The sequence below is a fragment of the Lates calcarifer genome, linkage group LG19, assembly GCF_001640805.2.
Source record: "Lates calcarifer isolate ASB-BC8 linkage group LG19, TLL_Latcal_v3, whole genome shotgun sequence".
Lineage (NCBI taxonomy): Eukaryota > Metazoa > Chordata > Actinopteri > Centropomidae > Lates > Lates calcarifer.
Genome location: NC_066851.1, coordinates 16,095,508 through 16,111,337, shown reverse-complemented (window position 1 = coordinate 16,111,337; position 15,830 = coordinate 16,095,508). Strand labels below are relative to the sequence as shown.

The window sequence follows — 15,830 nt, the reverse complement described above, 5'->3', positions numbered from 1 at the left end:
TTATATCTGGGTCACTGGGATGCTCCAGCTGCAACGAGCAGACAAGACGCTATTATGCAAGAAGAGGGATGAGGGAAGTTGTGGGCACAGGGGCTTATAGTTACAGGGGACGTCTGTTTACTGAGCCGGGCATATGTCCGGAAGGGAGACCAGTTGAGCTCTGCTTTGTCAGCTGAGACTGTTATTGTTCATCATGCTGTATATTATTGTATATGCATTTAATTATAAAAATAAGACAATTTCATTGGACTTGTAGGTGGCATTCACTACACAGAGTAGCCTATGTATTTGCTGGTGCAAAATGAATACTAAAACTACATAAACTGAACTGAAATTCTGCCCATTTTTGTATATTTTTCATTCAAAAAACATCTCTCTAAAGGCATTGATTACCTCATTGTGGGAAGAACAAATATCTCTGGGATGAGAATATTTCCTCCCTGAAATCAAGGTCCAATGAAATCCTCTAATGAAGCTTTATTAAATCTCCGTCTGGATTTTAGTTTTAAAAAAAACTACTTTCTGCATTGTAACGGGAATAAAACAAGTTGTTGGCCATGTTGTTGTGTCTCTCCCATTGTCCATGGCCCCCTCACTCCATGACCCCCCCCCCCCCCAACACTCATTGGATATCGGACTTGTGATTGGTGGAGACGCGGTGCCTTTGTCGTCATAGCCTCAGTGCCCATTCATCAGCGGACTTGGGCGTTGTACTCCGCATCTCATTTGCGGCGGGGCCAATTTCTCCATTTACAAACTCCGCTCGAAAAAAAATCGAGGAGATTTCACGTTTCTTTTTGCGTCTTCGCCGCATTTTTTTTGCAAGTTCTCACACGTACCCTCTTTGCGGTCACTTCGGTTTCGGGCTGATTCCTCGGCTTCGGTTGGAGAAGGAGGTGTCGGCGTTTTGACTTGAAATTTTTGGGGGGCAGGAAGCTTTGCGGTCTTTGTTCATTCATTTCATCGGTTGGGGTTCCTTTGTTGGACCAAAAAGCATGGGAGCACAAATCTCCAAAACCGCTGGAAAAGAGGAAGCCGCGGTGGAAAAGCCGGCAGAAGGTGCAGCTGTTGCAGCAAAGGCCAACGGCCAGGTAGACGGTGTTTGAATTACTGAAATCTTGATAGCTCACGCGGAATTTTGTCTCAATTTAGCAATGTGTTGCGTCAATGGCGTGCTCCATGTTCCCTGTAGCGCATCCCCACGCTCACCGGCTTTCAGGGAAAGTGGCCACATGTATCCATTTTCACCGGCGAGTGCTTTGTTATAATTTTAAGGTTTATTCAGCGCCGTATTACTTCAAACTCAGTTTTTTCTACATAAATGAAATTCTTTTAATTGTTACACGCCTATTTTTTTATTCACTCTGAATATGAAGGGGCTCAGGCAGCATAACTAATCTGATAAATGTTTGACATAAGGATTCAAAATGCATTTTAATTTATTCTAAACATCTCACAGCTGCTCCTTGGGTTTTAGCTGTCCTAAACTCTGCTGTTTTAATTCATTTGGTTGAGATGTGTGCAGCGGGGGTTTGCGGCCGTTCTCTCTGTGGCATGGCCATTTTAAACACGATACCACGCCTTTGTTGCCAGGTTCAAGAAAGAAGCCACGTTTTTTGTACGCCCACAACCCTCAAAATCAACCGGTTGTTAAAAAAGAGAGAGAGAAAGGAGAAAAAAAGCACAGAGAATGAGACGAGAGAAGTGTTTCCAACTTAAAAAAAACACACTTTGGTTGACTATATGGGGCGTTAAAATAAATGGGGAAAAGAATCCCTAAATTCTTATGTTGTTTCCATCGTCCCCACATTAAACGCCACCTGCTGGATCCCGGCGGTACTGCAGTCTAACCGAGTAGCCTACTGCTGAGAGCTACAGATCTGTCGTCACTCTCCTAGTAACAGATGTTGCTGCATTTTTGGGGATATTTTCCTATTGGTTACAACTAGCCGGTGCATTTGATTAAATGCGAGCACGCCAGATTTTGCAGGTGGTATTCTTGCATTCACATGTTCATAAATAGGCCAAGGTTTGGCCTCAAATGCAGGGCTACAAGCAATGAACAGAGTCCAAATCCCTTTAACTTAAATGGCATGATGATGTGCTTGTTCAGGAATGAAATTTTGTATTGTTTTATTCCAGGAGAATGGCCATGCCAAGACCAATGGGGATGCCTCTCCAGCTGCAGAGGAGGCCAACAAAGCTGATGTTCAGGCCAACGGCAGCACTCCTACTGAGGAGGCGCCAAAAGAAGAAGGCGAGAAAGTAGAGGGTGCCGAGGCCAATGGAGAGAAGGAGCCCACAGCCACAAATGGAGAAGCTTCTGCCAAGCCGGAGGAAGGCACTCCATCCACCAGCGAGGACGGCAAGCAGAAGAAAAAGCGTTTCTCCTTCAAGAAACCCTCCTTCAAGCTGAGCGGCTTCTCTTTCAAGAAGACCAAGAAGGAGTCTGAGGAGGCAGCAGAGGAAGGAGCTGCAGCGGCGGCAGCAGAACCAGCCGAAGGAGAGAAGGCGGCATCAGAGGAGGCAGCCGCTGAGGAGACCAAGCCGGGCCGAGGCTGGTGAGGAGGGAGCCAAGGAGGCTGCAGCTGAGGAGCCAGAGGCCAAGGAGGAGGCGAAGGCAGAGGAAGGAGCAGCAGCAGCAGCAGCAGCAGGAGGCGGAGAGGAGAAACCAGCTGAAGCTTCACCCACTGAACCAGAGACGGCAGCCAGTCCAGAGGCCGCCGCTGCTGCCGAGTAATCCTGCTGAACAAGACACCGGAATGAAGGAGATGATGGAGCCCGTCTGAAGGAATGCGATGAGGACTTGTCTAAAACCAGGGATTTTTTTTGTTTATTTTTTGTTGGTGTTTGTTTACTATTCTCCAACCATCTCATCCAATATGACTGCAATGTCCGTGGCAGTGATGGACAGGAGGCGTACTGGCGAGTGTGCTGCTTCCTCACTGCTCATTGGTGCTTGCATTTGTGACGTGGGTGAGTGTGAAAGTGCGAATGCGAGTGTGAATGTTTTTCTACATGAAACCATGACTGTGTTGACACGTTGCTGAATTTGACATATTTAATCGAAGTATTTGGTGCTGGGCAATTGGATGTAGCAGCTAAAGCTGTGTCTGCAAGATTTGACACATTGTGATATTTAAAGGGAAAGTCCTAAACCAAGTCTTAAATGTTGTCTTTGCAGTGCACAGTTGTTTACAACTCTTTAAGCTCGACGCTCCTGTGGACACAACCATTCCTGAATGAACTAGATTTAGTTAACTGTCAAAACAATAGATGCTCATCACCTTCCATTTAGATTCCACCATTTCAAAACTCTGTAGTAATGCACGTTGTATAGACTTTGATATTACTGGTTTTATGACTGAGATGTACCTAAATGACTGAAGTTTTTAACAGATTACCCATTGTAAATGAAGTTTTCTTGTTTTTCACCATTTGTAAGATTGAATAAAATTGGGAGATGTTTTAAGCAAATTTTGCATCAAGTTGTGATGACTGCAACATCTACACTAAAACACAAATGAACAGAATCATTTTGAATATAATGAGGCTTCACCTTATTCAATATGGAATCTAACATAGCCTATAAAGTAGTATTAGGGTTGAAGAATGACATGAATTTGCACTCTGAGCTGATTTATTTATAGCATTTACCAAATATCAAATGTTCCACTGATTAATTTCTGTAGCTTGAGTAGGTGTGAAATTTCAGGCTGGCATTTATGGCTGAGATCAGCCACTAGACGAATAAATGCACCCATGAATTCTTTGCTTTACAGCACCCTCATGTGGTACATTACTGAAAAAAATTGGGCGTGTACAGGCAGTATATAAAACCTGGAGTGAAGATTTAGATGCTGTAATCTGTCACACTTGGAAAAAATATAATTAGTATGAATTAGGTGTGAAATTCTTAACCGGGTTGTGTAATTACATTAATTGCATTAGTTAAAAGATCATGTAAATATTGCCTATATAGGAAAGATGTAACCAGCTTTTGTTTAATAATGTAGAGCAAGTGTGATTCCATTTTCACAAAATATGCCCTTTCAGTTACATCTTTATTGATCCAATTTTAATAAAGGAAACAAAATGGCTCTTGAACCATCCGTTTTAGACCACCTCCATCACATCTTAAAATGTATGTGATTATCACAAGCACATTTTTTTCTCTAAACCAGCCAAATTTGCAGTGAGACAAAGTTAGATGTGCTCTCTGCCCTACAGTATTTTTAGGAAATGACTCGGGGAGCCACCACAGCATAATTATGTGAAGAGATTCACGGTGAGTTGTGTTTGATTCAATCACAGAACTGCTGGTTTTGCACCATAAATGATAGTGTTTGAAACAAACACTTTTACGCTGTCCAGAGTTTTAGTATCTGCAGCAAGCAGCTTTAACCAATGCCTGAGTTCACCACAGCATGTTGAGATTCCTTTGACGAAACCCCAAAAAACCCATAAAAACACCAGAATCTTTTTAATAGTAGAAGAGATCGCAGCAAAAGTCTCCAGGGTGTTTTTTAGCTGCCCACAGCTGTGCCCAGCCTCATTTCAACCCGTCTATTTCCTCTGCACCCAGTTTAACCCTCTGTATTGCAGCATTGGCCACCGCAGGAAGGGTGTGTTTTACACATAATATTTCTATTTCTGCTTCCTGGTCTGCACATCCATCTCGGTCAGGTTGATGAGGGATTTGCTTCCCTGGTGTGGCTCAAATGCAGCTCACAGCCATGACGTATCCCATCATGCCACACACTGCTCCCATCTTTCTCAGGATGTCTTCATACCAGTTCCTTCCTCAGTTCCTTCGTTAGGCTCTTTTTGGACAGATGGATAAACAAGAGTGTTAATACAAACAGATAAATAGAGAGAAGTTAGCCCCCTAAAAAACAAAACCACATCAAAGTGGAATATCTCTCAAAGTGCAGCAGATAATTTTGGAGTGTGGCCTGTGGAGTTGACCAGAGGCAGCTTTCCGACTGTGTTCCTGTCTGTCCCACCTCTTGCACCAACCACAGACCGTCTCTGAATGGCAGTCCCGTCAGATGGCAATCACCAGCGGTTTCCATCAACCAGCTTCCTCTCTGTCCTGTCCCTTGGGCCCCTCACCTAACCACTGTCTCTCTCTCTCTCTCTCTCTCTCCCAGGGAAGATCAAACAGCTGCTGCCCTGCTAGAGGACCATCCCTGTCTCTCATCCCACATAGCAACTATTTTCAGCACACCCATACTCAGACTTGCACGGTAGAGTAGATTTTGTAAACTGTGGCTGCCAAGCAGACGACCGGTAGCCATCATGTGGGGAAAAGATTCAAATGTTATGATCCTCATCCATCTCAGCTTCCATACAGGGACGAGTGGTGTGGAAAACGACTTTAATTAAGTTTGTGCTGTATGTCCCAAGGTTTTTTTTTTTTTAACCAAAGACCCCACATCAGTTCTTTATGGTAATTTGATTAATTGCAGGTTTGTAAGTACAGATCAACTAAGGTTGGTCCTGTATTATGAGATTATGAGTGTTCATTTTTTATACTGTTTTCACATGATCTCTAATAAAGTCATGTTGTTAAATTCAGTATTATTTCAGCAGAGTAGTATTTGTATACACAGGTAAAGGTTCTGCCCCCCAGCAGGTTAATCTTGTGATGGTATTTCTCTTTTGTGATTCTCTATGCTTCTGCTTCACCACATTTCTGGGGAAAATATTACACTTTTCACTCTTCTACAGTTATTTGTCAGCAGTCACTTTGCAGATGAAGATTTAGATACAAAACTCATCATGAGCTTCTAAAATATGGTGTCTTATTACAGAACAAAATGTGGAACAATAAAATGTTTTCAGATGGAATAATGCAATAATATAACATGTAATAGCATAATGACCTGAAAGTGGACATTCTGCACGATGAGTAATTTTACTTCTGATACTTAAGTACATTTTGCAGTTAATGCTCACTCTGAATGTAAGGTATTTGAAATAGAGTATTTTTTTTTTATAGTAGATAGTTTTAACTCTGAGTTTGTAATTTATTGCAAAAATAATGGGCCGCTAATAAGGTCACAAACCATTCCCCTCCTAGACTCATGTTCAAGCTAACACGTTGACATGGTCTTGAATAGGAAATCCCTCCCAGCTCAAAGAGCCACCACTCTGTTGTTGACCTCTAACTCCAGTGTATTAGGGAGGCATTCATTTTCTTTCATAAAAATATTTTCACATAAACTTGAGTGCATAATTGATAATAATGTTTTTGTATTATTTTGTATGTTCCTCCATGTAATTCTTATATAGAAAAAAATAGTTAATTGCTAATATTAATTTGGTTTCCATTTAAAAAGTGCTCCTGAGTCAAAACATTTGTTTAGACATCTTTTATTTTGGTCATTATGCTTTACATGACATAATGCATGTTCAGGGATATAACGTTGTTGCTGGTAAACAGTTGGTGTTTTTATGACAGTATTCTGGTGACTTATTTCAGTATAACGGTCAATTTGACCATTAACATTTCACAATATTCAAGTCACATACAAGGACAACAGTTACAACATGTTGCACAGAAAGTATTTGTGTACTTTTAATAAGATTACTGGTCACCCAAACAAAAACAAGGTTGTACAAAAACAAACAAAATAAAACAGACAAACACTAAATTAAGAGTCACCAGTTGACGTCAGTATAAAAGAACAGAGTGGAAAAGAAAAAGTCAGGACACAACACAGTTTTAACACCTCAATTTCACATGCTGTCTCCATTACAAAAGCTCACTGGTAACTTTGTGGATTGCTTCCCCCATCCCTGATCACCTGTTTTCATAAATTAGTTTTCCTTCTTCTAAGCACCTATTTCTTGTAGTTTTCAAGTCGAGATGCTACTATTCCTCAAAGAAGGGTGAACTACCTGTCTGTTTGGCTGAGGAAAAATGAACAGGGAGTTTACTTTAGTTTGAGAAATAGATTGCAAATTTAGTTGGTTGGCTTTAGGGAACTACTGTATCAACGTATCACGTTGAGGCAATGAGGAACCCAGAGAAAGAGCAGTGGACATTCTCGGCAGCAAAGACACCATTGGCCTCATCATCAGGGATCTGGACGTAGACTGTGTCCTGCTCATCGAGCAAGAGGACAGCGCTACCGGACATCTGGTCCAGGAAGCCCTTGTTGTATTCATCATAAGTGAACATAACAGGCTGGCCATTCTTGTACAGAGCAACCAGGGCATGAGCTCCATTAACATGGATGCTGTAGGCAAAATAGTAAACTCCAGGAACCTGGCAAGTAAAAATGCCAGTCTCAGGGTCATAGTGATTCTCAGCATTGTACACTATCTGGTCAAACTTGATGGGGCTGCCAGCAGCAGGGTAGGGGGTAGCAAGAGATGCAGTAAAAGCAGACATGGGGGACTTAACCATAACCTCACTAATTCCCTTGCCCTTCTCAAACACAACCTCGCCAGGGGGACCTGGGGGACCAGGGGGGCCAGCTGGGCCAGTTTCTCCATCAGCACCAGGCTCACCGGGAAGACCAGGAGGACCCTGAGGTCCGGGGACACCCTTAGCAGCCAAACCAGCAGGGCCAGGAGGACCAGGGAGACCTGGGTGTCCCTTATGACCAGGGGCACCAGCAGGACCCTGAGGCCCAGCAGGTCCCTTTTCACCTGGAGCACCGTCAGAACCAGCAGAACCTGGTTCACCTGCACGGCCAGGATGACCTTTGGGTCCAGCAGGGCCAGGAATACCTGGAGCACCTGGGGTACCTGGGGCACCTACATCACCTTTGTTACCTGAGGGTCCAGTGGCTCCCCTGGGGCCAGGAGGACCAGCTGCACCTGGGTAACCCTGTTTACCTTGGAAACCCTGTGGTCCCTGATCTCCCTTGTTTCCCTTAGGCCCCTGAGGTCCAGTTGCACCTGTGTCACCTTTTGGGCCAACGGCACCAGGTTCACCAGGAGCACCTGTTTCACCCTGAGGTCCAGTGGGACCAGTGGGGCCAGTGGCACCAGTTGCACCAGTATATCCTGTGTGACCTTGCTCACCCTTTGGACCTGTGGCACCAGTGGGACCTGTAGCTCCCCTCTCTCCCTTCTGTCCATTTGCACCTGGCTTTCCATATCCGGGGACTCCAGGGGCACCAGGGGCTCCAGCAGGTCCCTGGTGGCCTTTAGGGCCAACTTGGCCAGGCAGGCCTGGGGCGCCATTCTCACCTGGTTTACCTGGCAGACCTACACCTGGGGCTCCAGTGTGTCCCTTAGGACCCTGTGGTCCCATGGGACCAGTTGCACCATCCCTACCTGGGCTACCTGACTTTCCTGGCTCACCAGGTGCACCTGGTTTTCCTGGTTTTCCAACTGCATCTGCACCTGGTGCTCCTGGTGGACCCATAGGTCCTTCAGGTCCTGTCTCACCCTGAGGTCCAGGAGCTCCAACCCCTCTATCCCCCTTAGAACCTGGAAGACCAGGAATACCTGGGTGTCCTTTCAGACCAGGCTCTCCTCTAGGTCCCATTGCTCCAGGAAGACCAGCAGGTCCAGGCTTGCCAGTAGCAGAGAGGCCAGCAGGTCCGGGGCTTCCAGGAGATCCTGAGAATCCCCTAGGTCCCTGAGGGCCAGTGGCTCCAGTGTCACCCTTCTCACCAGGTGCGCCGTCGTTGCCAGGTTTGCCAGGTCCACCTGGGGATCCAGGTTTGCCAGAGATGGAGCGACCAGGGGCTCCAGGAGGTCCAGGAGGTCCTTGGGGTCCAGGCAGACCTTCAGCACTCTCACCTGGGGGGCCAGGAGGGCCCTGAGGTCCCTCAGGGCCAGGCTCACCTGGAGGACCAGGCTCACCTGCCACTGACACCACTGTGAAGAGTGAAAGAGTGAGCATCATCAGTACCACTCAGAGAAACAGCAACAACCGGTGGAAATGGACACAATGTGAAAGCACTCGTCAACTGGGTGTTACATGTTATTATCATTATAAGTTACACTGTAATGTATTGGAATGATGTAGTACTAAAATTAAAATGTAGAGTTACAACCAGGATCAACTCTACTTTTTGAAACATCTAGTTTAGTTTGTTATTACATTGTGAAATGTGAACATGTAGTCTGAGTATCATATTCATACAATGATATCTTAGAATCCAGGGACTAGTGTCTCTGGTGCTTCTTATTACAATTCATTCAAAAAGTATAAGCTCTCAGGTCTGAGTTTATGTATGATTGAATTTTTTTGTTCAGCAATCAAATGTGAGATGAATTTCAAGGGGAAAAAAAGTTCAAATGAGGGATAACCTCATTCAGTACTGTTTTGTGTAGCACCATGAAATCAAAAATGGTAGCTGCAAGTAATTTACTGATTGGTTCTGATTCAATTATATTTGATTCCCAATTAGAGGTGGGGCAAGTTTTCCCCCCCATTGAACTATTCCTGTACTTAAGTTTGTACTTAAATCTGATAAAATACCTCTTGTGTAGAAATGTAGTTTGTCTTTTGGCTTTCTTTGCTCTCTTTTTAAAATATAGATTTACATTGTATATTTGATTTATTATTTTTATTTATATTTATTTAAAAAAAAATCTAAATAGACTAAAAAATACAGATTTTATGTGTACAGCCAAAGAGTTTTAAGAGACATCTTGTGTCTTGTTTGCGAAACAGTAGGTCTAAATGAGAGGGAGTCTCGTTTTATTTGATGCCTTAATGTGGTCACATGTGTGTGAGTGTAAAAGGCTCACTCCTGGGCTAACTGCAGCCGAGTTTGGATAAAGACAAACAGATGTTTCTACTTCTGTGTTAACCAGGCACACCCAAACAAACCACACTGTTGGGTGACTGGACTGTAATTGTCAGTGTCCAACTAAAAATAATTCACTAACAGCTACTTTCTCAAATAAAAATAGCAGTGTGTTTTTTCACACAGAAGCAACATTTTGTATTTTTGTAAGGCATTTCAGCCCACACCATACTTAACATTTTTAAAATGTAGTTAATCAATCTAGCAGGGCTCTGAATATACCAGAGACATTTTTCTCATTCTTATATATGTCTTGAATATCGAGTGTCTGAAAGCAAATGAACTGGCAGCATTTATAGCTAAAATGACTGAAACAAGAAAAAATTATTTAAAAATACACTTAATACAAGAACAACATTATGCTCCTCAAAATATTTGGTTTCGATCATCCAAACCAGCAAATGACAAACAATAGGAAACATGACATTCACACGAATATTCAGCACTAAATTTTAAAAAGACAAAAAAAATATAAAATAAATAAATTAATAGTACTTATTATGCCCTCATGATCAGAAAATGTAAAAAGTCTAACAATAAGTTCATTAAAATTGTTGCTAATGTGATCGTCTCGGCTGCATGAGAGAAAAATAAAATCCTCAGTCAAAACTACAAAAACAGTGAAAGAAACACTGAAATTAGATGTGTTTATCAAATCCAAGCAAATCCCAGCGGAAGAAAACTGCAAAGCTCTGCACTGAGTAAATCAGTGCCCTTATTCAAATCCCAGATCTAAATGGACTGTGTGATTGGAGAAGCATGCACACTTGTTGCAGCCAATCAGAGTGCACGATAGGTTTCAGAGCAAGGTGGAGTTGAGTTTTCAAAGTAAAGTGCAGCTGGCTGTGGCGAGCATCTGTCTGGCTACTTATGCTGCCCATATTGGCCACAACAAAGATGCTTATTCCCTTGCTGAAGATTTAAAGGTAAGACGAGACTGTCACGAAATGTTGCTTGAGGAAAAATAAGTCATTAGAAGGGAAAATCTGACTTTAGGCTTAGTTTCTGAAGACAGTTCTGAAGACAACTGTGGCATAAAAAGTAGAAATGGGAGCAAAAAGAGAGCAGGAGGTTGTGTTTCTTACTGTGGCTCTTCACGGGGTAGGGCACCACCTTCTTCACCACATACCCTTTCCCATGGGCTGCCGTCAAGGTGGCCATGAGGAGGAGGATGCACGCTACTCGTATGTCCATCTTACAAGGTCAAACCTGCAGGAGAAACAAGGAGCCAGTTAGCACAGCCAGTCTAAAAAACACAGTGTCAGCAAGCTTCAGTTTTCTCAAGCCTAAAAACTTTCTCAGCTAAGTGTACATGTTATACATCTTTACAGAAACTCAATAAGTGACTAATATTAAGATAAGCTAGAGTAACAGGGTGTAAATTTCAAGTTTTGATTGAGTCAGAGCATCCTGGTTCTTTCAGGACTCTCGCAATATCACCCACAAAGCTCCAAACCAGCCAAAATCTGCCTCCCTTCACCAGCCTGTCATTGTAGGCCTAGACAAAGCCAAGATGTTGACTACACTCCTCCAGAGATAGAGCTGTTTAGAGTGGAAGAGAAAACACACATACCAGCATCCAAAGGGGGGAAAAACAGTCTCTTCAGCACCAGTGAGCTTCTGGCACTGCTGTATATCCTTAGGGTAGGAGCACAACTGAGGATATGCTGCCTTCCAGTACAATGATGTGGGTATTTATACCATATCTTCCCCTCGCATCATTAAAAAAAAAAAAAAAAAAAAAAAAGGGAGCCCCCACCATGCAAGTACCTCCCTCCACAGCTAGGCTGTAATTAGCAGACAGATCTGCCCAAAGCGGGCATGTCACATCAGGGAGCCTCCATGTCTTGAATATCCAGACACATGATTATCACTTATTTCAGTCTTCTTCTGAACTAGAAAATAATCATGTTCAAAGCAAAAAATAAATAAATAAATGAATACATAAACAAAGAACACAAACAAGAGGAATACTAATGACACCTTTTCATTTTCAGCCTTGTTACTCTTGTATTCACAGTGATTCTGCAACATTTAACTTTTTATGCACAGGACATGTTTATATTAATGGATGTTTATAAGACCCCCCTGTATAAACATGAAAATATAAAATAAATAGTCAAAAACTGAACACCAGATTTGTACTTGTGCTGCCTCACAAAGCCCTGCATTGAGGATGTAAAGTACCAGACTCCAAATTTACATCTTGTCCAGCCGGCTGGTGGAGACTCGCCTTTACCTTTCTTGCCTTAGATTGAAAGCAAATAATTACGTTTATTCCAAAAGTAATGCAATCATTTAAGGGACTGACTTATTTAGTTTTTCATATATTTAGTTGTGTACATTTCCTGGGTATTATTTGGTCAGCTTGTCATTGTGGCTGATAGAGGACAAAGTGGCGTTGATTTCAGCCTCTATTTCAGGATGAATACTTTTTCTTAAGTTTGTGTATTTTTGTAAGTGTTTCACCCTCAAAACAGCTAATAAAACTATATAAGGAGCCACTGGAAAAGACATTTGGGCTTGTTTCTGTGCAGCCTTGTGAATGCAGCTCAGTGTGCGACAGCCCTCATGTGCACTTCTTATGTTTGGACACCAGAGGGCAGGTTTTACTGTTGCACTGCACCTCTCCTGTACAAGAGGCTGCTGCTGTTGCTGCTGCTGCCCTGGAGAAGGGGCCATGCCCCTGTGGTCACTTGTTATTTTTGGCCCCCCCCTTTAGTGCACATACATCATCAGAGGTTTCAGGACTATTCCTACAATTACAGCTGGTTTCTGTCGTGATGTTGTATTTCCTCAATCAGCTCTATCCTCCAGTATTATCCTCCCTCACCCTCACCCTCCACCTTGCCTTGCTTACTTTGAGATCCTCCAACTGTAATTTCTCAATTTCAGGCAGGCCACATAGGAAATGCATACACCCAAATAATCACATGTTCTCAAACACACAAGCAGCCGTAAACGATGTGTAGGGTACTCTATATTCCATCCCAAAATCTTCCTGAACATGGGACCATTTATGGTATATGTTCTTCCTGTGTTCTCATTATGTGTATACTTTGCATACTGCTGACAACATGTATATATTTGCAGAAATGGTGGTGACAAGTTGCACGATCGAGGGCCTCACCAAGTTTCTATATGAAGGGGTCTTCACTACACGTGACTGTGACAGGCGTCTTTCACCGTGGGTATAATTAAAGATTGTACAACATGGAGCTTGTTTGAACCCCCCCGCCCCCCTTTTTTTTAATTTAGTAAATTAGACGAAATTATCTGCAATTTTCCAAAGTGCTACCTTCTCTGGCTTATAGCACTTAATCATGTTTGGCAAGCTTTGTTTAAGTATGCTCTTCCTGTCAAATAAAACATAATGTAATTTGTGATCTTCATTTCACAATGTTTGGAATTCTGTTCATAACCAAGACAGGAGCGATGGGTTACAGCAGAGGTGCAGACTGACTACCTGAGGCGGTGTGATGATAGAGAACCGTCACATTACATCTGCACGTGACTCGTGTATCTCGAGCAGGAGGGGGATCACATTCAAGCCAGTATCATAAACGCAAGTTTTCATTTTGATTGCACGTGTTTGCTCTTGCTTTATCTTTGTTTACCCAAGTACTCAGCAGCTGAAACTTCCTGTTTTGATTGAATTACTGGGGAACACCACACTTCATGCTCCTATGCCACCAGTTTCTTTCTTTTTTTTTTAACTTATACTATATTATTTTAAAATCTCTTTATGTTTGTGCCCCAAAAGGAAGAGTAGGCCCAGCCATTCCAGCTTCAGTCAGATTTAGATGAAATGACAGAGCAACAGAGGGTGGAGTTAGGATTTTATATGTTTATAGGTTCAGATAATTTCAGTTTATTTATGTTTTTTCAAACATGGAGAAACCACTGCAAAAGAGGTTCTCCATTTTTAGTCAAATGTTCTGAGAACAATGATTCATCTCTTTTTGTATAAAAAACTAACAACAACCTGCATCTGCATGTGAGTCTGTAAAGGGGGATGAAACATTCATGCTCAGTCTTGAAACCCAGAGTATACTTTGGCTTGAGGAAGACTTGAATTAACAGTGTAATTTGGATGTTGTTTATAACCTTGCAGCATATTTTTTATTTTCTAAACACGCCACTGCGCTCATTTGACAAGGACTCTGTGTCCTTGTGCTTATAGTGGCAGAATTGAAGCCCATGAATGTGCATGGCAGGGCTCTCTCCCTGCTCTGCTCATTACAGTACCGCAGATGCTTGATGTGGTCTGCAGGCCTCATTGTAATAACCATTAGGAATTAGGTTAACAGCCTTCAAACTGAAGGTGGTGACGTCGCTCTGCCCTTATATTGCCGAGCGCCCCTTCGCTGTAAAATACACACATGCTTTCAGTTTCATGTCACTTCATACACTTGATATATGACATAAAACACTTTTACTGTATTTAGAAAAGCAAGAAAATAGCTGATTATGAGCGTGACACACCCAAAGTCATTGAGAGCACATGGAAGCTGCTCAGCTTCGTTTCAGGATCACGTCGATTTCACTTTTCGTAAATGTGTACAGGAATATTTTGATGCAAACTTCTATTGTTTTCCATTGATTCCAAAGATTACAAAAATTAAAAACAAGCATGGGAATCAGTGACTGGGCAAATTTTCATCGCCTGACCTTCCGGCGGAGGACATAAGCTGGCAATGAGAGGTCCTGCTTGTTGTTCAAGCCTTCATCCGTATCTAACAACAGCCAGTAGATTTCACTAAATTCCCCAGAGAGCACTTTTGGACAGCGTTACTGGCAATGTTAGGGATGTTTGTGCTTGTACTCTACAATGATAACAGTGTTTGAAGAAAGGTTTTTGCATTTTGTCTGTTTTTGTTCACTCCACTGCCCAGGAATTGATGTTTCTGGTTTCTTCGCCATGCTGACCGAGGCTCAACCCACACCCAAGAGGAGAACATAATTGGCGGTTGATGTAAGGGGATCCGACCAAGCACGTGAGTTAAGCAACAGCTAAAGATACACCATCACGGCTGGGATACAAATTTAATGTTTCAATAAACTCCACGGACCACTAAGAGCTACTTTAAACTTTATGAATGGCAGACTTGACGGGGGCCCTTTTGAGTGATTGGTGGGAGAAATTACAGGGTCCTGAAAACAAACACGGACCCAAATGGAGCCGGAAGTGTAAAAGTAACTGAAAAATGGTGGTAGTGGTAGCCTTAAAGATGAAGGACTGGTGTCTGGGAGGTCACCAGTTTGAAACCCCAGAAGGGCAAGAAAAAGGGGGTGGGGATGTGGGGTTGGGTTGGGGATGAAAAAGTAACAGTTGGATGTCCCTCAACAACCTAAGTACAAATGTGTGTAGCTGTGTGAATGTGGAATGGCATGTTGACATGCGAGTTTTCCTGGGCCAGACACCAGTAAAATGTTTCAGATTTTACTTTAGGGTGTTCTATTGTGTAAACACGTGAAATTTACTATGTAATTAAGTTGATAAGTTGGAAATTCACACTCATGGGCCGCTTGTGATGTTATCGCCAGTCTGCTGGACGAAGCCGCTGTCAGACACACTTCTGAAAACGAGAACCCACTTACTGCCAGTCAACCGGGTCAAGTGCTATTTTATCTGATTTGATTGTGTTCTGGTTCCTCAGTTCAATTTACAGTAAGTTTATTCATGGAAATGTCTGACTCAGCTGCTGGTTTGAGGCAGCTTTTTTAGTCTTTGTTTAGCCGAGGAAATCTGAGTTTCAGAGTTGCAGCAGCCAGAAACTAATTTAACAAGAAGTACTCAGCCAGACAGTTTATGAGGTGCTGCAGAACAAGATTTGTGCACACAATGTACTACAAAGGTAAAAAGGTCAGAACAACACATATAGATTTTTTTCCTCTTGTTTTGTCCTCTAGCAAGGAAACAATCTTTGCTTGTTATTCATTATATTATAACTTTCCGTTTCTCTCTGGATCACCTTGCTTGGTTCCAGATCTGCTCAAAGTTTAAATAAAACTCCCAGTCAAACTGTAGACAGACTGCTTGAAGTA

The 15,830-nt window shown here is 42.7% G+C and overlaps 2 protein-coding genes across 2 annotated transcripts; one reads left to right on the top strand and one right to left on the bottom strand.

Moving 5' to 3' along the window:
- The first annotated feature begins 705 nt into the window (after positions 1-705).
- On the top strand, positions 706-3,477 carry marcksb (myristoylated alanine-rich protein kinase C substrate b). Its single transcript, XM_018663748.2, is given in 3 exon segments — positions 706-1,091; positions 2,143-2,550; positions 2,552-3,477. Coding segments are annotated over 3 exon segments (693 nt in total). The 5' UTR covers positions 706-995; the 3' UTR covers positions 2,741-3,477.
- A 2,885-nt stretch (positions 3,478-6,362) lies between these two features.
- Positions 6,363-11,484, bottom strand: col10a1a (collagen, type X, alpha 1a). Its single transcript, XM_018663741.2, has 3 exons — positions 11,356-11,484; positions 10,868-10,991; positions 6,363-8,844 (listed from the first exon to the last, which is right to left on the bottom strand). Exons 2-3 carry the CDS (start codon positions 10,974-10,976, stop codon positions 7,010-7,012), a joined length of 1,944 nt encoding a protein of 647 aa, XP_018519257.1. The 5' UTR covers positions 10,977-10,991; positions 11,356-11,484; the 3' UTR covers positions 6,363-7,009.
- Between the last annotated feature and the right edge of the window lie 4,346 nt (positions 11,485-15,830).